Source organism: Oncorhynchus keta, chromosome 1 (assembly GCF_023373465.1).
Source record: "Oncorhynchus keta strain PuntledgeMale-10-30-2019 chromosome 1, Oket_V2, whole genome shotgun sequence".
Lineage (NCBI taxonomy): Eukaryota > Metazoa > Chordata > Actinopteri > Salmoniformes > Salmonidae > Oncorhynchus > Oncorhynchus keta.
The window spans coordinates 94,484,217-94,507,633 of NC_068421.1; the positions used below are offsets into that span (position 1 = coordinate 94,484,217).

Sequence of the window (23,417 nt, forward strand, 5' to 3'; positions counted from 1 at the left end):
AACTAACTGTTCTGTCTCTCCTCACTAACTAACTGTTCTGTCTCTCCTCACTAACTAACTGTTCTGTCTCTCCTCACTAACTAAATGTTCTGTCTCTCCTCACTAACTAACTGTTCTGTCTCTCCTCACTAACTAACTGTTCTGTCTCTCCTCACTAACTAACTGTTCTGTCTCTCCTCACTAACTAAATGTTCTGTCTCTCCTCACTAACTAACTGTTCTGTCTCGCCTCACCAACTAACTGTTATGTCTCTCCTCACTTGGGGCGGCAGGGTAGCCTAGTGGTTAGAGCGTTGGACTAGTAACCGAAAGGTTGCAAGTTCGAATCCTCGAGCTGACAAGGTACAAATCTGTCATTCTGCCCCTGAACAGGCGGTCATTGAAAATAAGAATTTGTTCTTAATTAACTGACTTGCCTAGTAAAATAAAGGTTTAAAAAATAAAAAAATAACTAACTGTTCTCTCTCCTTACTAACTAACTGTTCTGTCTCACTAACTAACTCTCGTCCACAGCGTCTGTGTGTCCACACCTTCGACCCTGTCTGAATGGAGGTCTCTCCTCCTCACTAACTAACTCTCGTCCACAGCGTCTGTGTGTCCACACCTTCGACCCTGTCTGAATGGAGGTCTCTGTATTGATGACTGCATCACCGGCAACCCTTCTTTCTCCTGCTCCTGTCTGGCTGGGTTCACCGGAAGGTGGTGCCAGATAGGTCAGTCGGTGAACTTTAACCTTTGAACCCAATCACCCCTTGCTTGACCCCAGTCACCCAACTGCTCCGCTCTACTGCATTACATGTCCTCCTTGTTCAGAAACAACCCTTTTTCCCTCTCCCCCTCTAGACAACCTGTTGGCATCTGAGAGCATTTGATTGGTTGAATTTAAGCCATATTGCTTGCACCTGTCCATTCCTCTCAGATCTGGTGTTTTAGGGGTTAGTATACGATCTCGTGGATAGGAGCTAGGGGTTAGTATACGATCTTGTGGATAGGAGCTAGGGGTTAGTATACGATCTCGTGGATAGGAGCTAGGGGTTAGTATACGATCTCGTGGATAGGAGCTAGGGGTTAGTATACGATCTCATGGATAGGAGCTAGGGGTTAGTATACGATCTCATGGATAGGAGCTAGGGGTTAGTATACGATCTTGTGGATAGGTGCTAGGGGTTGTTTCTGGACAGGGCTCCACGCCCCTCCTCTCTCCTCTTATCCGGGGTGAAGGGGATGGGTACTAGGGGCTGATTTGGGATTTGGGGTCCTACTCCATTCTCGGCCAGTCAGTTTGTCAAAGCTGCGTTCCATCTGACCTTCCAACTGGATAACATTGTTCCTTTCGGGACATGTGCTTGTAATAGGATACGAGGGCACTGCCAGGTCTCTCTGCTCCTCCTGCCAGGTATCTCTGCTCCTCCTGCCAGGTCTCTCTGCTCCTCCTGCCAGGTCTTTCTGCTCCTCCTGCCAGGTCTCTCTGCTCCTCCTGCCAGGTCTCTCTGCTCCTCCTGTCAGGTCTCTCTGCTCCTCCTGCCAGGTCTCTCTGCTCCTCCTGCCAGGTCTCTCTGCTCCTCCTGCCAGGTCTCTCTGCAACACTCCTCCTGTCAGGTCTCTCTGCTCCTCCTGCCAGGTCTCTCTGCTCCTCCTGTCAGGTCTCTCTGCTCCTCCTGCCAGGTCTATCTGCTCCTCCTGCCAGGTCTCTCTGCAACACTCCTCCTGCCAGGTCTCTCTGCTCCTCCTGCCAGGTCTCTCTGCTCCTCCTGCCAGGTCTCTCTGCAACACTCCTCCTGCCAGGTCTCTCTGCAACACTCCTCCTGCCAGGTCTCTCTGCAACGCTCCTCTTGGACAATTCTACTAAATCAGCCTTGTATGTGTTGACTGGAGAGTACAGTGACTCTATCTACCCTCATGACTCTCTCTCTCGCTTTCTCTCTATACGTTTCTGTGTGTGTGTGTGTTTGTTTGTGTTGTGTGTGTGTGTGTGTGTGTGTGTGTGTGTGTGTGTGTGTGTGTGTGTGTGTGTGTGTGTGTGTGTGTGTGTGTGTGTGTGTGTGTGTGTGTGTGTGTGTGTGTGCGTGTGCGTGGTTGTGCGTGGTTGTGTGTGTGTGTAGATGTAGAGGAATGTTCGTCCTACCCCTGTCAGAACGGAGGTACCTGCTCAGACCAGGTTAACGGGTTCACCTGCCAGTGTACACCTGGGTTTACAGGGACAGTCTGTCAAACAGGTACAGTACAAACTCTACCTTCACACCTAACCATCTAACCACCAACCCCTCTCTAACCACCTCTAACCATCTAACCACCTCTAAACACCTCTAACCATCTAACCACCTCTAACCAGCTCTAACCACCTCTAACCACCTCAAACCACCTCGAACCACCTCTAACCGTCTAACCACCTCTAACCACCTAACCACCTCTAAACCTCTCTAACCACCTCTAACCATCTAACCCTCTCTAACCATCTAACCACCTCTAACCATCTAACCACCTCTAACCATCTCTAACCACCTCTAACCATCTAACCCTCTCTAACCATCTAACCACCTCTAACCTAACCACCTCTAACCTAACCACCTCTAATCACCTCTAATCATCTAACCACCTAACCACCTCTAACCATCTAACCACCTAACCACCTCTAACCACCTAACCACCTCTAACCACCTCTAACCACCTCTAACCATCTAACCACCTCTAACCATCTAACCACCTAACCACCTCTAACCACCTCTAACCATCTAACCACCTCTAACCATCTAACCACCTAACCACCTCTAACCACCTAACCACCTCTAACCACCTAACCATCTAACCATCTAACCATCTAACCACCTCTAACCATCTAACCATCTAACCATCTAACCATCTAACCACCTCTAACCATCTAACCACCTAACCCTCTCTAACCACCTAACCCTCTCTAACCACCTAACCACCTCTAACCATCTAACCACCTCTAACCATCTAACCATCTAACCAACTCTAACCATCTAACCACCTAACCACCTCTAACCATCTAACCAACTCTAACCACCTAACCACCTCTAACCATCTAACCACCTAACCATCTAACCATCTAACCACCTCTAACCATCTAACCAACTCTAACCATCTAACCACCTCTAACCATCTAACCACCTCTAACCATCTAACCCTCTCTAACCACCTAACCACCTCTAACCATCTAACCACCATCTAACCACCTAACCACCTCTAACCATCTCTAACCACCTCTAACCACCTCTAACACTCTCTAACCACCTAACCACCTCTAACCCTCTCTAACCATCTAACCACCTCTAACCACCTCTAACCCTCTCTAACCATATAACCACCTCTAACCATCTAACCACCTAATCACCTAACCACCTCTAACCATCTAACCACCTAACCACCTCTAACCACCTCTAACCACCTAACCACCTCTATCCACATCTAACCACCTAACCACCTCTAACCATCTAACCATTTAACCACCTCTAACCATCTAACCACCTAACCAACTCTAACCACCTCTAACCACCTCTAACCATCTAACCACCTATCCACCTCTAACCATCTAACCACCTCTAACCACCTCTAACCATCTCTAACCATCTAACCACCTCTAACCACCTCTAACCACCTCTAACCATCTAACCACCTCTAACCATCTAACCACCTAACCACCTCTAACCATCTAACCATCTAACCACCTCTAACCATCTAACCACCATCTAACCACCTCTAACCACCTCTAACCATCTAACCATCTAATCATCTCTAACCATCTAACCACCTCTAACCACCTAACCACCTCTATCCCTCTCTAACCATCTAACAACCTCTAACCATCTAACCACCTCTAACTATCTAACCACCTCTAACCATCTAACCACCTCTAACCATCTAACCACCTCTAACCACCTCTAACCATCTAACCATCTAATCATCTCTAACCATCTAACCACCTCTAACCACCTAACCACCTCTATCCCTCTCTAACCATCTAACCACCTCTAACTATCTAACCACCTCTAACCATCTAACCACCTCTAACCACCTCTAACCACCTCTAACCATCTAACCACCTAACAACCTCTAACCATCTAACCACCTCTAACTATCTAACCACCTCTAACTATCTAACCACCTCTAACCATATAACCACCTCTAACCATCTAACCACCTAACCACCTAACCACCTCTAATCACCTCTAATCATCTAACCACCTAACCACTTCTAACCACCTAACCACCTCTAACCACCTAACCACCTCTAACCACCTCTAACCACCTCTAACCATCTAACCACCTCTAACCATCTAACCACCTAACCACCTCTAACCACCTCTAACCATCTAACCACCTCTAACCATCTAACCACCTAACCACCTCTAACCATCTAACCACCTAACCATCTAACCATCTAACCACCTAACCACCTCTAACCATCTAACCATCTAACCATCTAACCATCTAACCACCTCTAACCATCTAACCACCTAACCCTCTCTAACCACCTAACCCTCTAACCACCTAACCACCTCTAACCATCTAACCACCTCTAACCATCTAACCATCTAACCAACTATAACCATCTAACCAAATAACCACCTCTAACCATCTAACCAACTCTAACCACCTAACCACCTCTAACCATCTAACCACCTAACCATCTAACCACCTCTAACCATCTAACCATCTCTAACCATCTAACCAACTCTAACCATCTAACCACCTCTAACCATCTAACCACCTCTAACCATCTAACCCTCTCTAACCACCTAACCACCTCTAACCATCTAACCACCATCTAACCACCTAACCACCTCTAACCATCTCTAACCACCTCTAACCACCTCTAACCCTCTCTAACCACCTAACCACCTCTAACCCTCTCTAACCATCTAACCACCTCTAACCCTCTCTAACCATATAACCACCTCTAACCATCTAACCACCTAACCACCTAACCACCTCCAACCATCTAACCATCTAACCACCTCTAACCACCTCTATCCACATCTAACCACCTCTAACCATCTAACCACCTAACCACCTCTAACCACCTCTAACCACCTAACCACCTCTATCCACATCTAACCACCTAACCACCTCTAACCATCTAACCATTTAACCACCTCTAACCATCTAACCAACTCTAACCACCTCTAACCACCTCTAACCATCTAACCACCTATCCACCTCTAACCATCTAACCACCTCTAACCACCTCTAACCACCTCTAACCATCTAACCACCTCTAACCACCTCTAACCACCTCTAACCATCTAACCACCTCTAACCACCTCTAACCATCTAACCACCTCTAACCATCTAACCACCTAACCACCTCTAACCATCTAACCACCTCTAACCACCTAACCACCTCTAACCATCTAACCATCTAACCACCTCTAACCATCTAACCACCTCTAACCATCTAACCACCTCTAACCACCTCTAACCATCTAACCATCTAATCATCTCTAACCATCTAACCACCTCTAACCACCTAACCACCTCTATCCCTCTCTAACCATCTAACCACCTCTAACCATCTAACCACCTCTAACTATCTAACCACCTCTAACCATCTAACCACCTCTAACCATCTAACCACCTCTAACCATCTAACCACCTCTAACCACCTCTAACCATCTAACCATCTAATCATCTCTAACCATCTAACCACCTCTAACCATCTAACCACCTCTAACCATCTAACCACCTCTAACCACCTAACCACCTCTATCCCTCTCTAACCATCTAATCATCTCTAACCATCTAATCATCTCTAACCATCTAACCACCTCTAACCACCTAACCACCTCTAACCACCTAACAACCTCTAACCATCTAACCACCTCTAACTATCTATCCACCTCTAACCATCTAACCACCTCTAACTATCTATCCATCTCTAACCATCTAACCACCTCTAACCACCTAACCACCTCTAACCACCTAACAACCTCTAACCATCTAACCACCTCTAACTATCTATCCACCTCTAACCATCTAACCACCTCTAACTATCTATCAACCTCTAACCATCTAACCACCTCTAACCATCTAACCACCTATCTACTATTTTTACGCAATACAACACCATCTATCCCAATACAACACCATCTATCCCAATACAGCACCATCTATCCCAATACAGCACCATCTATCCCAATACAACACCATCTATCCCAATACAACACCATCTATCCCAATACAACACCATCTATCCCAATACAACACCATCTATCCCAATACAACACCATCTATCCCAATACAACACCATCTATCCCAATACAACACCATCTATCCCAATACAACACCATCTATCCCAATACAACACCATCTATCCCAATACAACACCATCTATCCCAATACAACACCATCTATCCCAATACAACACCATCTATCCCAATACAACACCATCTATCCCAATACAACACCATCTATCCCACACTCCTGTTCTGCATCACATACTTTCTTGTCGAATTATCTGTTAATCTGATAATACACAAACCAAAATGATTTACTTGATCTATTCTATTACTTTGAGCCTGAATTTCAGCTCCTTTACAGCTGTGTCCAACTCCTCTTTCGTCTCTGTCCACTGTCCCCCTCTCCTCTCCTGACCCCCCTCCCCTCCCTCTCTTTGCTCCTCCCTGCCCCCTCCCCCCGTCTCTCTGCTCCTCCCTGCTCCGCCCTGACCCCCCTCCCCTCCCTCTCTCTGCTCCTCCCTGCTCCTCCCTGACCCCCTCCTCCCTCTCTCTGCTCCTCCCTGACCCCCTCCCCTCCCTCTCTCTGCTCCTCCCTGACCCCCTCCCCTCCCTCTCTCTGCTCCCCCCTTGTCTCTCTGCTCCTCCCTGACCCCCTCCCCTCCCTCTCTCTGCTCCTCCCTGCTCCTCCCTGACCCCCTCCCCTCCCTCTCTCTGCTGCTCCCTGACCCCCTCCCCTCCCTCTCTCTGCTCCTCCCTGTCCCCCTCTCCCTCCCTCTCTCTGCTCCTCCCTGACCCCCTCCCCTCCCTCTCTCTGCTCCTCCCTGTCCCCCTCCCCTCCCTCTCTCTGCTCCTCCTGATCCCCCCTCCTCCCTCTCTCTGCTCCTCCCTGTCCCCCTCCCCTCTCTCTCTGCTCCTCCCTGTCCCCCCTCCCCTCCCTCTCTGCTCCTCCCTGTCCCCCCTCCTCACGCTCTCTGCTCCTCCCTGACCCCCCTCGCCATCCCTCTCTGCTCCTCCCTGACCCCCTCCCCATCCCTCTCTTTGCTGTCTCCCTGACCCCCCTCCTCTCTCTCTCTGCTCCTCCCTGACCCCCTCCCCATCTCTCTCTCTGCTCCTCCCTGACCCCCTCCCCATCCCTCTCTCTGCTCCTCCCTGACCCCCTCCCATCCCTCTCTCTGCTGTCTCCCTGACCCCCTCCCCTCCCTCTCTCTGCTCCTTCCTGACCCCCTCCCCATCCCTCTCTCTGCTCCTCCCTGACCCCCTCCCCTCCCTCTCTCTGCTCCATCCCTGACCCCCTCCCATCCCTCTCTCTGCTGTCTCCCTGACCCCCTCCCCTCCCTCTCTCTGCTCCTCCCTGACCCCCTCCCCTCCCTCTCTCTGCTCCTCCCTGACCCCCTCCCCTCCCTCTCTCTTCTGTCTCCCTGACCCCCTCCCCTCCCTCTCTCTGCTCCTCCCTGACCCCCTCCCTCCCTCTCTCTGCTCCTTCCTGACCCCCCTCCCCTCCCTCCCTGCCTGCTAACTTGCTGCCTCTCCTCATTCCTGTGGAGACATATCTTCTCTAATAACTTTCACAGCCAGCAGCACATATTTTCAGGGTGAGGGGAGAGGTGTGGCGGATATATTCATCAGCTGAGTAAATATCCTGTGTGTGTGTGTGTGTGTGTGTGTGTGTGTGTGTGTGTGTGTGTGTGTGTGTGTGTGTGTGTGTGTGTGTGTGTGTGTGTGTGTGTGTGTGTGTGTGTGTGTGTGTGTGTGATTCTGCCTGCAGACATTGACGAGTGTAAAGACAGACCCTGCCTCAACGGAGCGCTGTGTGTGCCAGGTGTCGACAGCTTCACCTGTGTGTGTGAGAGTGGCTACTCTGGGACTCTGTGTGAGACAGGTGAGTTCACAGGGGTCCTGGGAGGGGGTGTCAGGTGTAGGGGATGGTGAGTCAACAGGGGTCCTGGGAGGGGTGTCAGGTGTAGGGGATGGTGAGTCAACAGGGGTCCTGGGAGGGGGGGGTGGTCAGGTGTAGGGGATGGTGAGTCAACAGGGGTCCTGGGAGGGGGTGGGGGTCAGGTTTCAGGGGATGGTGAGTCAACAGGGGTCCTGGGAGGGGGGTCAGGTGTAGGGGATGGTGAGTCAACAGGGGTCCTGGGAGGGGGGTCAGGTGTAGGGGATGGTGAGTCAACAGGGGTCCTGGGAGGGGGTCAGGTATAGGGGATGGTGAGTCAACAGGGGTCCTGGGAGGGGGTGGGGGGTCAGGTTTCAGGGGATGGTGAGTCAACAGGGGTCCTGGGAGGGGGTCAGGTGTAGGGGATGGTGAGTCAACAGGGGTCCTGGGAGGGGGGTCAGGTATAGGGGATGGTGAGTCAACAGGGGTCCTGGGAGGGGGTCAGGTTTAAGGGATGGTGAGTCGACAGGGGTCCTGGGAGGGGGTCAGGTTTAAGGGATGGTGAGTCAACAGGGGTCCTGGGAGGGGGTCAGGTTTAAGGGATGGTGAGTCGACAGGGGTCCTGGGAGGGGGTCAGGTTTAAGGGATGGTGAGTCGACAGGGGTCCTGGGAGGGGGTCAGGTTTAAGGGATGGTGAGTCGACAGGGGTCCTGGGAGGGGGTCAGGTTTAAGGGATGGTGAGTCGACAGGGGTCCTGGGAGGGGGTCAGGTTTAAGGGATGGTGAGTCGACAGGGGTCCTGGGAGGGGGTCAGGTTTAAGGGATGGTGAGTCGACAGGGGTCCTGGGAGGGGGTCAGGTTTAAGGGATGGTGAGTCGACAGGGGTCCTGGGAGGGGGTCAGGTTTAAGGGATAGGCATCTCTCTCCCCAGAGGAAACGCTCTCTGCTCTCTACATTACATCTCATCAGTCTGGCAGATGTTACTTCACCCAGGGAGAGTTTCCATGAAGCCAACCTGTGTGGTCTGATTGATATCTGCTAGCGAGGAGACTGTTCAGCTGCAAACACATTGGATTTATATAGCTGGTCGTTCTCTCTGGGGGTCCCCCTCCCCTCCCTCTCTGGGGGTCCCTGTCCCCCTCCTCCTCCCTCTCTGGGGGTCCCCCTCCCCTCCCTCTCTGGGGGTCCCTGTCCCCCTCCCCTCCCTCTCTGGGGGTCCCCCTCCCCTCCCTCTCTGGGGGTCCCTGTCCCCTCCCTCTCTGGGGGTCCCCCTCCCCTCCCCTCCCTCTCTGGGGGTCCCCCTCCCCTCCCTCTCTGGGGGTCCCCCTCCCCTCCCCCTCCCTCTCTGGGGGTCCCCCTCCCCTCCCTCTCTGGGGGTCCCTGTCCCCCTCCCCTCCCTCTCTGGGGGTCCCTGTCCCCCTCCCCTCCCCTCCCTCTCTGGGGGTCCCCCTCCCCTCCCTCTCTGGGGGTCCCCCTCCCCTCCCTCTCTGGGGGTCCCCCTCCCCTCCCCTCCCTCTCTGGGGGTCCCTGTCCCCCTCCCCTCCCTCTCTGGGGGTCCCCCTCCCCTCCCTCTCTGGGGGTCCCCCTCCCCTCCCTCTCTGGGGGTCCCCCTCCCCTCCCCTCCCTCTCTGGGGGTCCCTGTCCCCCTCCCCTCCCTCTCTGGGGGTCCCTGTCCCCCTCCCCTCCCTCTCTGGGGGTCCCTGTCCCCCTCCCCTCCCTCTCTGGGGGTCCCCCTCCCCTCCCTCTCTGGGGGTCCCCCTCCCCTCCCTCTCTGGGGGTCCCCCTCCCCTCCCTCTCTGGGGGTCCCCCTCCCCTCCCCTCCCTCTCTGGGGGTCCCCCTCCCCTCCCTCTCTGGGGGTCCCTGTCCCCCTCCCCTCCCTCTCTGGGTGTCCCTGTCCCCCTCCCCTCCCCTCCCTCTCTGGGGGTCCCTGTCCCCTCCCTCTCTGGGGGTCCCCCTCCCCTCCCTCTCTGGGGGTCCCCCTCCCCTCCCTCTCTGGGGGTCCCCCTCCCCTCCCCTCCCTCTCTGGGGGTCCCCCTCCCCTCCCTCTCTGGGGGTCCCCCTCCCCTCCCCTCCCTCTCTGGGGGTCCCTGTCCCCCTCCCCTCCCTCTCTGGGGGTCCCCCTCCCCTCCCTCTCTGCTGTCTCCCTGTCCCCCCTCCCCTCCATCCCTGCTGCTCGTCCCTGGTCCTGGTCTTTCACTAAATGATGGGTTATTGATGAAACAAGAACTGTTGTCCTGTACATATTAGATCCTGTACATATTAGATCCTGTACATATTAGATCCTGCATTAGATCCTGTACATATTAGATCCTGTATTAGATCCTGTATTAGATCCTGTATTAGATCCTGTACATATTAGATCCTGTACATATTAGATCCTGCATTAGATCCTGTACATATTAGATCCTGTACATATTAGATCCTGTACATATTAGATCCTGTATTAGATCCTGTATTAGATCCTTTATGAGATCCTGTACATGTTAGATCCTGTATTAGATCCTGTACATATTAGATCCTGTATTAGATCCTGTATTAGATCCTGTACATATTAGATCCTGTATTAGATCCTGTACATATTAGATCCTGTATTAGATCCTGTACATATTAGATCCTGTATTAGATCCTGTACATATTAGATCCTGTACATATTAGATCCTGTATTAGATCCTGTACATATTAGATCCTGTATTAGATCCTGTACATATTAGATCCTGTATTAGATCCTGTATTAGATCCTGTATTAGATCCTGTACATATTAGATCCTGTACATATTAGATCCTGTATTGGATCCTGTATTAGATCATGTATAAGATCCTGTACATATTAGATCCTGTATTAGATCCTGTACATATTATATCCTGTACATATTAGATCCTGTACATATTAGATCCTGTATTAGATCCTGTATTAGATCCTGTACATATTAGATCCTGTATTAGATCCTGTACATATTAGATTCTGTACATATTAGATCCTGTATTAGATCCTGTACATATTAGATCCTGTATTAGATCCTGTATTAGATCCTGTATTAGATAATGTACATGTTAGATCCTGTATTAGATCCTGTACATATTAGATCCTGTATTAGATCCTGTACATATTAGATCCTGTATTAGATCCTGTATTAGATCCTGTATTAGATCCTGTACATGTTATATCCTGTATTAGATCCTGTACATATTAGATCCTGTACATATTAGATCCTGTATTAGATCCTGTATTGGATCCTGTAATAGATCATGTATAAGATCCTGTACATATTAGATCCTGTATTAGATCCTGTACATATTATATCCTGTACATATTAGATCCTGTACATATTAGATCCTGTATTAGATCCTGTATTAGATCCTGTACATATTATATCCTGTACATATTAGATCCTGTACATATTAGATCCTGTATTAGATCCTGTATTAGATCCTGTACATATTAGATCCTGTATTAGATCCTGTACATATTAGATTCTGTACATATTAGATCCTGTATTAGATCCTGTACATATTAGATCCTGTATTAGATAATGTACATGTTAGATCATGTATTAGATCCTGTACATATTAGATCCTGTATTAGATCCTGTATTAGATCCTGTACATATTAGATCCTGTACATATTACATCCTGTATTGGATCCTGTATTAGATCATGTATAAGATCCTGTACATATTAGATCCTGTATTAGATCCTGTACATATTATATCCTGTACATATTAGATCCTGTACATATTAGATCCTGTATTAGATCCTGTATTAGATCCTGTACATATTAGATCCTGTATTAGATCCTGTACATATTAGATTCTGTACATATTAGATCCTGTATTAGATCCTGTATTAGATCCTGTATTAGATAATGTACATGTTAGATCCTGTATTAGATCCTGTACATATTAGATCCTGTATTAGATCCTGTACATATTAGATCCTGTATTAGATCCTGTATTAGATCCTGTATTAGATCCTGTACATATTAGATCCTGTATTAGATCCTGTATTAGATCCTGTATTAGATCCTGTACATGTTATATCCTGTATTAGATCCTGTACATATTAGATCCTGTACATGTTAGATCCTGTACATATTAGATCCTGTACATATTAGATCCTGTATTGGATCCTGTATTAGATCATGTATAAGATCCTGTACATATTAGATCCTGTATTAGATCCTGTACATATTATATCCTGTACATATTAGATCCTGTACATATTAGATCCTGTATTAGATCCTGTATTAGATCCTGTATTAGATCCTGTACATATTAGATTCTGTACATATTAGATCCTGTATTAGATCCTGTACATATTAGATCCTGTATTAGATCCTGTACATGTTATATCCTGTATTAGATCCTGTATATATTAGATCCTGTATTAGATCCTGTATTAGATCCTGTATTAGATCCTGTACATATTAGATCCTGTATTAGATCCTGTATTAGATCCTGTACATATTAGATCCTGTATTAGATCCTGTACATATTAGATCCTGTATTAGATCCTGTACATGTTATATCCTGAATTAGATCCTGTACATATTAGATCCTGTATTAGATCCTGTATTAGATCCTGTACATATTATATCCTGTATTAGATCCTGTACATATTAGATCCTGTATTAGATAATGTACATGTTATATCCTGAATTAGATCCTGTACATATTAGATCCTGTATTAGATCCTGTATTAGATCCTGTACATATTATATCCTGTATTATATCCTGTATATATTAGATCCTGTATTAGATCCTGTATTAGATCCTGTACATATTATATCCTGTATTAGATCCTGTACATATTAGATCCTGTATTAGATCCTGTATTAGATCCTGTACATATTATATCCTGTATTAGATCCTGTATTATATCCTGTATATATTAGATCCTGTATTAGATCATGTATTAGATCCTGTATTAGATCCTGTATTAGATCCTGTATTAGATCCTGTACATATTATATCCTGTATTAGATCGTGTATTATATCCTGTATATATTAGATCCTGTATTAGATCATGTATAAGATCCTGTACATATTAGATCCTGTACTAGATCCTGTATTAGATCCTGTATTAGATCCTGTATTAGATCCTGTATTAGATCCTGTACATGTTAGATCCTGTATTAGATCCTGTACATATTAGATCCTGTACATGTTAGATCCTGTACATATTAGAACCTGTATTAGATCATTGTAACGGCGTTCTTCGTTTGTCGAAAGAGAGTCGGACCGAAATGCAGCGTAGTGGTTACTCATGTCTTTAATGAACAAAGATCGTGATACATTAAATAACTTATACATATACAAAAACAACAAACGGAATGTGAAACCTAATACAGCCTGGTGAAACTACACAGAGACAGGAACAATCACCCACAAAATACACAGAGAAACCCAGGCTACCTAAATACAGTTCCCAATCAGAGACAACGAGAATCACCTGACTCTGATTGAGAACTGCCTCAGGCAGCCAAGCCTATACAACACCCCTAATCAGCCGCGATCCCAAATACTACAAACCCCAATATGAACATACAATATAACATAAACCTATGTCACACCCTGGCCTGATCAAAGAAAGAAAACACAAAATACTAAGACCAAGGCGTGACAATAATGTACATATTAGAACCTGTATTAGATAATGTACATATTATAATCTACATGTTATACTGTACAGTACTGTATAATACTATATAATACTATATAATACTGTACAGTGCTGTATAATACTATATAATACTATATAATACTGTACAGTGCTGTATAATACTATATAATACTGTACAGTACTGTATAATACTATATAATACTATATAATACTGTACAGTGCTGTATAATACTATATAATACTATATAATACTGTACAGTACTGTATAATACTATATAATACTGTACAGTAGTGTATAATACTATATAATACTATATAATACTGTACAGTGCTGTATAATACTATATAATACTATATAATACTGTACAGTACTGTATAATACTATATAATACTGTACAGTAGTGTATAATACTATATAATACTATTATATCCTGCTGTACGTTTAATGAACTATTGTTTCTACATGGGAGCAGATTGCACCTTAATACCAGACAGCTGGTAAGTAAAATAAGTTCCCTAATCCAGCTCTGTGTTTTAGGAGATCAACACACAGACAACAAAACACTATGCCATTCCTCTGAACAAAGATGAATAGGAGAGGTTCCTTTGACGGGATATTAATTACTAGCTAGAAAATATCAACTTCCACCTTCAATAGTTGCTGAATTGCCCTCTTGACTCCCTCTTGACCTCCTCTTGACTCCCTCTTGACTCCCTCTTGACCTCCTCTTGACTCCCTCTTTTACCTCCTCTTGACCTCCTCTTGACTCCCTCTTGACCTCCTCTTGACTCCCTCTTTTACCTCCTCTTGACCTCCTCTTGACTCCCTCTTTTACCTCCTCTTGACCTCCTCTTGACTCCCTCTTTTACCTCCTCTTGACCTCCTCTTGACTCCCTCTTTTACCTCCTCTTGACCTCCTCTTGACTCCCTCTTGACTTCTTCTCTTCCTCTTGACTCCCTCTTGACCCCCTCTTGACCTCCTCTTGACTCCCTCTTGACTTCTTCTCTTCCTCTTGACTCCCTCTTGACTCCCTCTTGACCCCCTCTTGACCTCCTCTTGACTCCCTCTTGACTCCCTCTTGACCTCCTCTTGACTCCCTCTTGACTCCCTCTTGACCTCCTCTTGACTCCCTCTTTTACCTCCTCTTGACCTCCTCTTGACTCCCTCTTGACCTCCTCTTGACTCCCTCTTTGACCTCCTCTTGACCTCCTCTTGACTCCCTCTTTTACCTCCTCTTGACCTCCTCTTGACTCCCTCTTTTACCTCCTCTTGACCTCCTCTTGACTCCCTCTTTTACCTCCTCTTGACCTCCTCTTGACTCCCTCTTTTACCTCCTCTTGACCTCCTCTTGACTCCCTCTTGACTTCTTCTCTTCCTCTTGACTCCCTCTTGACCCCCTCTTGACCTCCTCTTGACTCCCTCTTGACTTCTTCTCTTCCTCTTGACCCCCTCTTGACCTCCTCTTGACTCCCTCTTGACTCCCTCTTGACCTCCTCTTGACTCCCTCTTGACCCCCTCTTGACCTCCTCTTGACTCCCTCTTGACTTCTTCTCTTCCTCTTGACTCCCTCTTGGCTCCCTCTTGACCCCCTCTTGACCTCCTCTTGACTCCCTCTTGACTTCTTCTCTTCCTCTTGACCCCCTCTTGACTTCCTCTTGACTCCCTCTTGACTCCCTCTTGACCCCCTCTTGACCTCCTCTTGACTCCCTCTTGACTTCTTCTCTTCCTCTTGACCCCCTCTTGACTCCCTCTTGACTCCCTCTTGACCCCCTCTTGACCTCCTCTTGACTCCCTCTTTTACCTCCTCTTGACCTCCTCTTGACTCCCTCTTGACTTCTTCTCTTCCTCTTGACTCCCTCTTGACTCCCTCTTCACCCCCTCTTGACCTCCTCTTGACTTCCTCTTTTCCTCTTGACTCCCTCTTGACTCCCTCTTGACTTCAGTTTTCTCTTCAATTCGTGCACCTTGGAGCTAGTGTCATTGTTCCCTTCCCTAATCCATTTAAAATCAAATCAAATTGTATTGGTCACATACACATGGTTTAGCAGATGTTAATGCGAGTGTAGCGAAATGCTTGTGCTTCTAGTTCCGACAATGCAGTAATAACCAACGAGTAATCTAACTAACAATTCCAAAACTACTACCTTATACACACAAGTGTAAAGGGATAAAGAATATGTACATAAAGATATATGAATGAGTGATGGTACAGAACGACATAGGCAAGAAGCAGTAGATGGTATAGAGTACAGTATATACATATGAGATGAGTAATGTAGGGTATGTAAACATTATATAAAGTGGCTAAGTGATACATTGATTACATTCATAATGTCCATTATTAAAGTGGCTAGATTCCCCCCACATTGATGAATTGGGCTTGATGTTCTTGTCGTGTTTGTACGGCTACATTCCAGACATGGACGAGTGTGTTTCCCAGCCCTGCCTGAATGGAGGACAGTGTAAAGACCAGGTGAATGGTTACAACTGCACCTGTCCTGCTGTCTTCACCGGGACACACTGTGAAACAGGTGAGACTACTGTTCCATCTCTCCTTCTTTCAAACAGGAAGTACTATTCAACTGACTTCCCAAATGCCTCTATATTCCTTATAATAATAATGCACTCCTGATGAATTTGTATCTGGGCCCCCAAAAAAAGGTTTGAGAACCCCTGGTATAGAGAATAGGGTCGCATTTGGGATGCATCATGACTATGCATCATGACTCTCTCTCTCTCTCTCTCTCTCTCTCTCTCTCTCTCTCTCTCTCTCTCTCCTCTCTCTCTCTCTCTCTCTCTCTCTCTCTCTCTCTCTCTCTCTCTGTTTACCTCTCTCTCTCTCTCCCTCTCTCTCTCTCTCTCTCTCTCTCTCTCTGTTTACCTCTCTCTCTCTCTCTCTCTCTCTCTCTCTCCCTCTCTCTCTCTCTCTCTGTTTACTCTCTCTCTCTCTCTCTCTCTCTCTCTCTCTCTCTCTCTCTCTCTCTCTCTCTCTCTCTCTCTCTCTCTCTGTTTACCTCTCTCTCTCTCTCCCTCTCTCTCTCTCTCTCTCTCTCTCTGTTTACCTCTCTCTCTCTCTCTCTCTCTCTCTCTCTCTCTCTCTCTCTCTCTCTCTCTCAATTTCCCCTCATGTTAAGAACAACGATTAGTGATAGAAAATGTTACCATTGGCGGCCGGCAAGTTCTACTTCCTGCTCTCTGTTTGGCTTCCTGTAATAGATTTAAATGTTTTTTTTCCTTCAACTGAGAGGGCAAGGCAAGAAACAAAACCTGACGAACCCTCACTCTGGGAGGATGAGATGGGTGAGGCTCTGTCACAAAATGGCAACCTATTCCTTTTATAGGTCACTACTTTTGAACCAGCGCATTGTAGCGCACTAGAAAGGAAATGAGGGTGCCATTTGGGAGCACGATGAGCGTGGCTAGGAGCTCTGTGTCAGAGTGACCCGATGGTTTTGTTTTAAAAGTTTTTTTTACAGGCGTCGTCTGTTTTCACAGCCTCGGCAACGGTGTGGTTAGCTAATGGCTGAGAGAGGAGGCCTGGGCTCTAGGCTTCTCCACTAAAGAGCAACAACAGCACAAAACAGAGAGAAAGAAAGATCAAATCAAATCAAATGTATTTATATAGCCCTTCGTACATCAGCTGATATCTCAAAGTGCTGTACAGAAACCCAGCCTAAAACCCCAAACAGCAAGCAATGCAGGTGTAGAAGCACGGTGGCTAGGAAAAACTCCCTAGAAAGGCCAAAACCTAGGAAGAAACCTAGAGAGGAACCAGGCTATGTGGGGTGGCCAGTCCTCTTCTGGCTGTGCCGGGTGGAGATTATAACAGAACATGGCCAAGATGTTCAAATGTTCATAAATGACCAGCATGGTCGAATAATAACAAGGCAGAACAGTTGAAACTGGAGCAGCAGCACAGTCAGGTGGACCGGGGACAGCAAGGAGTCATCATGTCAGGTAGTCCTGGGGCACGGTCCTAGGGCTCAGGTCCTCCGAGAGAGAGAAAGAAAGAGAGAATTAGAGAGAGCATATGTGGGGTGGCCAGTCCTCTTCTGGCTGTGCCGGGTGGAGATTATAACAGAACGTGGCCAAGATGTTCAAATGTTCATAAATGACCGGCATGGTCGAATAATAGTAAGGCAGAACAGTTGAAACTGGAAAGAAAGAAAGAAAGAAAGAAAGAAAGAAAGAAAGAAAGAGCTCCCTTTGTGTAATATTGATGTGGTGTAGTAGTAGTACGTGAGGCATTTTCTCCTTGCCTGAATAATTATTAGACTCAACATTTTCCGCTAGAAAGCCCTGAAACCTTCTGAAATTTTCTTTCATAGAGTTGGTGGTGGTCCAGGTGAATTCATCATTGGCTCCTCAAACTGACAATCAAACGGGTAAAAGAGGGAATCTTTTCTTATTCATCTTTTTAAAATTATTATTGAAAACACTTCTTACAAAGTACGGTACTTGCCTGTTCCCCATGTGTGTTGTTTTTGCATCACACACCGTCTTGCCCTAGCAGCCCTGGTATCGGCATTTAACCCACATCAACTGTTATAAATCTGTGTCCAGGCGCATCCTAAAACGTCCATCTTTGTCCTCTGTCTTGCAGTGTCTTGTAAAGGGGAGGGCTGTGAGAACCGTCCGACCTGTGAATACCTCGGCCCAGGGAACCACAACTGTACCTGCATCCAGGGTTTCTATGGTGACAACTGTGAAGGTAGATACCGAAGCCAAAAGCCTCAGCTACAGATGTTGGATCTTAATTTGACTAGTATTGTCACAGCAAAAATAAACGTTTTAGTTCATAATGTTGCTGGAATGGTGGTTAGGCAATTAGCTGGGCAAAATTAGACTAATCGTGTGTTAGTGCGGGTTTTCAGTGAATTTATGTCAATCATAAAGCTCATCTGCACCTCCTGCTGTACAGGAAAATTCTCAGTAACAAAGGAGTGATCGAATTATGATCCTACATCTGTAAGTAGGCAACTCTAGCTGGACAGAGAGGTGTGATGAGAGGAGGGACAAGCTACAATATATTATATGTAATCCCACAGGTAGTGGACCTGAGTCTGCTCTAGCTGAAGACAGTAGGACAGGAAGCTACAGACAGGTAGTGGACCTGAGTCTCCTCTAGCTGAAGACAGTAGGACAGGAAGTTACAGACAGGAAGTGGACCAGAGTCTGCTCTAGTTGAAGACAGTAGGACAGGAAGCTACAGACAGGTAGTGGACCTGAGTCTGCTCTAGTTGAAGACAGTAGGACAGGAAGTTACAGACAGGTAGTGGACCAGAGTCTGCTCTAGTTGAAGACAGTAGGACAGGAAGTTACAGACAGGAAGTGGCCCTGAGTCTGCTCTAGCTGAAGACAGTAGGACAGGAAGTTACAGACAGAAAGTGGACCAGAGTCTACTCTAGCTGAAGACAGTAGGACAGGAAGCTACAGACAGGAAGTGGACCAGAGTCTGCTCTAGCTGAAGACAGTAGGACAGGAAGCTACAGACAGGTAGTGGACCTGAGTCTGCTCTAGTTGAAGACAGTAGGACAGGAAGCTACAGACAGGTAGTGGACCAGAGTCTGCTCTAGTTGAAGACAGTAGGACAGGAAGCTACAGACAGGAAGTGGACCAGAGTCTGCTCTAGCTGAAGACAGTAGGACAGGAAGCTACAGACAGGTAGTGGACCAGAGTCTGCTCTAGTTGAAGACAGTAGGACAGGTACAGTTATCGTGCAGAAGACAGTAGGACAGGAAGTTACAGACATGTAGTGGACCAGAGTCTGCTCTTGCTGAAGACAGTAGGACAGGAAGCTACAGACAGGTAGTGGACCTGAGTCTGCTCTAGCTGAAGACAGTAGGACAGGAAGTTACAGACAGGTAGTGGACCAGAGTCTGCTCTAGCTGAAGACAGTAGGACAGGAAGTTACAGACAGGTAGTGGACCAGAGTCTGCTCTAGTTGAAGACAGTAGGACAGGAAGTTACAGACAGGTAGTGGACCAGAGTCTGCTCTAGCTGAAGACAGTAGGACAGGAAGTTACAGACAGGTAGTGGACCAGAGTCTGCTCTAGTTGAAGACAGTAGGACAGGAAGTTACAGACAGGTAGTGGACCAGAGTCTGCTCTAGTTGAAGACAGTAGGACAGGAAGTTACAGACAGGTAGTGGACCAGAGTCTGCTCTAGCTGAAGACAGTAGGACAGGAAGCTACAGACAGGTAGTGGACCTGAGTCTGCTCTAGCTGAAGACAGTAGGACAGGAAGCTACAGACAGGTAGTGGACCAGAGTCTGCTCTAGTTGAAGACAATAGGACAGGAAGCTACAGACAGGTAGTGGACCAGAGTCTGCTCTAGTTGAAGACAATAGGACAGGTACAGTTATCGTGCAGAAGACAATTGGACAAGTTCAGTGTAGACAAAAGAGGGACTAGCTAGCTATCCTGCAAGTAGCTGCATAGGAGGGAATGTGTGGAGCTGTGTCTGTGAGAAGGTGAGAGTCTGTTCTATTCTGCTGTGATGATTGACGATGTTAATTATCACCACAGTTATCTGAACCGCGCCCTGTTTACGACAGGATCCTGGGCAACAACAGTCGCTTGATGTAGGGGAATGATTGCTTTATGGCCCGCTTTATTAGTTTACCAATAAGGGGAAGTGCTGCTTTGTCTAGACTTGAAAGGATATGGGGCCTCTGTGTTTATGGGCTGGACCTCATGCTTGGTATTAGTAGTTTCATCAGACATGGCTGGTATAATATGCCTTGCAGCAGGGCAGCAGAGCTCTGACTCTGGCCTGAGTCCCAAATGTCACCCTAAGTCCCTACGTAGTGCACTACTTCTGGTCAAAGATAATGCACTAAAGTATGGAACATGGTGCTGTTCGGGACACAGCCTCTGCCACTTGCTCCTCCAAAAGCTCTTTAATATTATGTCAGGCATTGCAGATTCACGCTACTCCTCACCCTTGAGCTGAAATAACTATCAAGGCTTATATAGAGTCTCCTAAATCTCCCAAATACTTTCCTGCCTGGCTCACTTGGAAGGCCCTGTGGAAAGAAAGAGCAGGATACTCAGAGAGAGAGAGTAGGTCGCAGGAAGGAGAGAGAGAAGGTAGCAGGAGAGGAGAGAGAGAAGGTAGTGGGAGAGAGAAGGTAGCGGGAGAGGAAGGAGAGAAGGTAGCGGGAGAGAGAAGGTAGTGGGAGAGAGAAGGTAGTGGGAGAGAGAATGTAGCGGGTGAGAGAAGGTAGTGGGAGAGAGAATGTAGCGGGTGAGAGAAGGTAGTGGGAGAGAGAAGGTAGCGGGAGAGAGAATGTAGCGGGTGAGAGAAGGTAGTGGGAGAGAGAAGGTAGTGGGTGAGAGAAGGTAGTGGGAGAGAGAAGGTAGCGGGAGAGGAAGGAGAGAGAGAAGGTAGTGGGAGAGAGAAGGTAGCGAGAGAGAGAAGGTAGCGGGAGAGAGAAGGTAGTGGGAGAGAGAAGGTAGCGGGAGAGGAAGGAGAGAGAGAAGGTAGCGGGAGAGAGAAGGTAGCGAGAGAGAGAAGGTAGCGGGAGAGAGAAGGTAGTGGGAGAGAGAAGGTAGCGGGAGAGGAAGGAGAGAGAGAGGTAGCGGGAGAGAGAAGGTAGCGGAAGAGAGAAGGTAGCAGGAGAGGAAGGAGAGAGAGAAGGTAGCGGGAGAGGAAGGAGAGAGAGAAGGTAGCGGGAGAGAGAAGGTAGCGGGAGAGGAAGGAGAGAGAAGGTAGCGGGAGAGAGAAGGTAGCGGGAGAGGAAGGAGAGAGAGAAGGTAGCAGGAGAGGAAGGAGAGAGAGAAGGTAGCGGGAGAGGGAGGAGAGAGAGAAGGTAGCGGGAGAGGAAGGAGAGAGAGAGGTAGCGGGAGAGGAAGGAGAGAGAGAGGTAGCGGGAGAGGAAGGAGAGAGAGAGGTAGCGGGAGAGGAAGGAGAGAGAGAGGTAGCGCGACACAGGACGGGAGGAGAACCGCCTAATCAACCTCCTAGATCAAAGAGAATGTGGATGTCCAAACACACACACACCCTGTTCCCTATATAGTGCACTACTTGGTCCGGGCCCTGTTCACTATATAGTGCACTACTTGGCTCGGGCCCTGTTCCCTATATAGTGCACTACTTGGCCCGGGCCCTGTTCACTATATAGTGCACTACTTGGCTCGGGCCCTGTTCCCTATATAGTGCACTACTTGGCCCGGGCCCTGTTCCCTATATAGTGCACTACTTGGCTCGGGCCCTGTTCCCTATATAGTGCACTACTTGACCCGGGCCCTGTTCCCTATATAATGCACTACTTGGTCGGGGCCCATTGGCTGGTTGTGAACTATATATATAGTGCCATTGGCTGGTTGTGAACTATATATGTGGTGCCATTGGCTGGTTGTGAACTATATAAATGGTGCCATTGGCTGGCTGTGAACTATATATATGGTGCCATTGGCTGGTTGTGAACTATATATATAGTGCCATTGGCTGGTTGTGAACTATATATATAGTGCCATTGGCTGTGTTAGAGCCGATTTGGACATTTTTGTATAAAAGACCGAACATATGGAGCTCCATTTATATGTGTGTAAATATATTAAATATTAATGTAAATGATGAAATATTAGGTACGTACCTTTATGATTTATATTTACCCAATTGAGATATATTAATTTGTTGTTAGTGTAACTCGGCCATTTGGCCCCCCCTCTTGCCTGTTCATTGTATTGTGGTAAGTGTGTTAGGATAAAGGCAGGAAGTTGGGCCTTCGGGAGAGGGAGTCCTTGCTAGATGCGGGAGCGGTATAGTTTTTTGACCATACAGACATACAGACATACAGACATGTCATAATATGTATTTTCCATATAAAGTCATCTATGCTTTAAGTTGATTGGAGAATCATTTATTTGTTAGATATAAGAAGAATAAACATTTTTGTTGCACCATATCCCTGGATGTCATGGAATGTTTGGCCGTTTGGAAACCTTGAGTGTGGACTGTATGCGTACCAAACAACCCCGCTTCAGGCTTGGGCAGTGGCTATGGTAAAGACGAAAGGAAGCCACTACAGGCTGGCTGTGAACTATATTTATAGTGCCATTGGCTGGTTGTGAACGATATAAATGGTGCCATTGGCTGGCTGTGAACTATATATATAGTGCCATTGGCTGGTTGTGAACTATATATATAGTGCCATTGGCTGGTTGTGAACTATATATATGGTGCCATTGGCTGGTTGTGAACTATATATATAGTGCCATTGGCTGGTTGTGAACTATATAAATGGTGCCATTGGCTGGTTGTGAACTATATATATAGTGCCATTGGCTGGTTGTGAACTATATATATAGTGCCATTGGCTGGTTGTGAACTATATATATAGTGCCATTGGCTGGTTGTGAACTATATATGTGGTGCCATTGGCTGGTTGTGAACTATATAAATGGTGCCATTGGCTGGTTGTGAACTATATATATAGTGCCATTGGCTGGTTGTGAACTATATATGTGGTGCCATTGGCTGGTTGTGAACTATATAAATGGTGCCATTGGCTGGTTGTGAACTATATAAATGGTGCCATTGGCTGGTTGTGAACTATATAAATGGTGCCATTGGCTGGTTGTGAACTATATATATAGTGCCATTGGCTGGTTGTGAACTATATATATAGTGCCATTGGCTGGTTGTGAACTATATATATAGTGCCATTGGCTGGTTGTGAACTATATAAATGGTGCCATTGGCTGGTTGGGAACTATAT

General features: G+C 47.0%; 1 protein-coding gene across 28 annotated transcripts in view; it reads left to right on the plus strand.

Moving 5' to 3' along the window:
• LOC118382189 (sushi, nidogen and EGF-like domain-containing protein 1) overlaps positions 1-23,417 on the plus strand; it is a 170,197-nt gene that overhangs the window by 59,154 nt on the left and 87,626 nt on the right. For all 28 annotated transcript variants that reach the window (XR_008067639.1, XR_008067640.1, XR_008067642.1 and 25 more), the window contains exons 5-10: positions 587-712; positions 2,102-2,215; positions 7,965-8,078; positions 16,111-16,224; positions 18,022-18,078; positions 18,297-18,404. Coding sequence is in view for 2 of the 28 variants with exons in the window: in XM_052467182.1 (XP_052323142.1) it covers positions 587-712; positions 2,102-2,215; positions 7,965-8,078; positions 16,111-16,224; positions 18,022-18,078; positions 18,297-18,404 (633 nt within the window). In the remaining 26 variants the exon portion in view is untranslated. The remainder of the gene's footprint in view (positions 1-586; positions 713-2,101; positions 2,216-7,964; positions 8,079-16,110; positions 16,225-18,021; positions 18,079-18,296; positions 18,405-23,417) is intronic.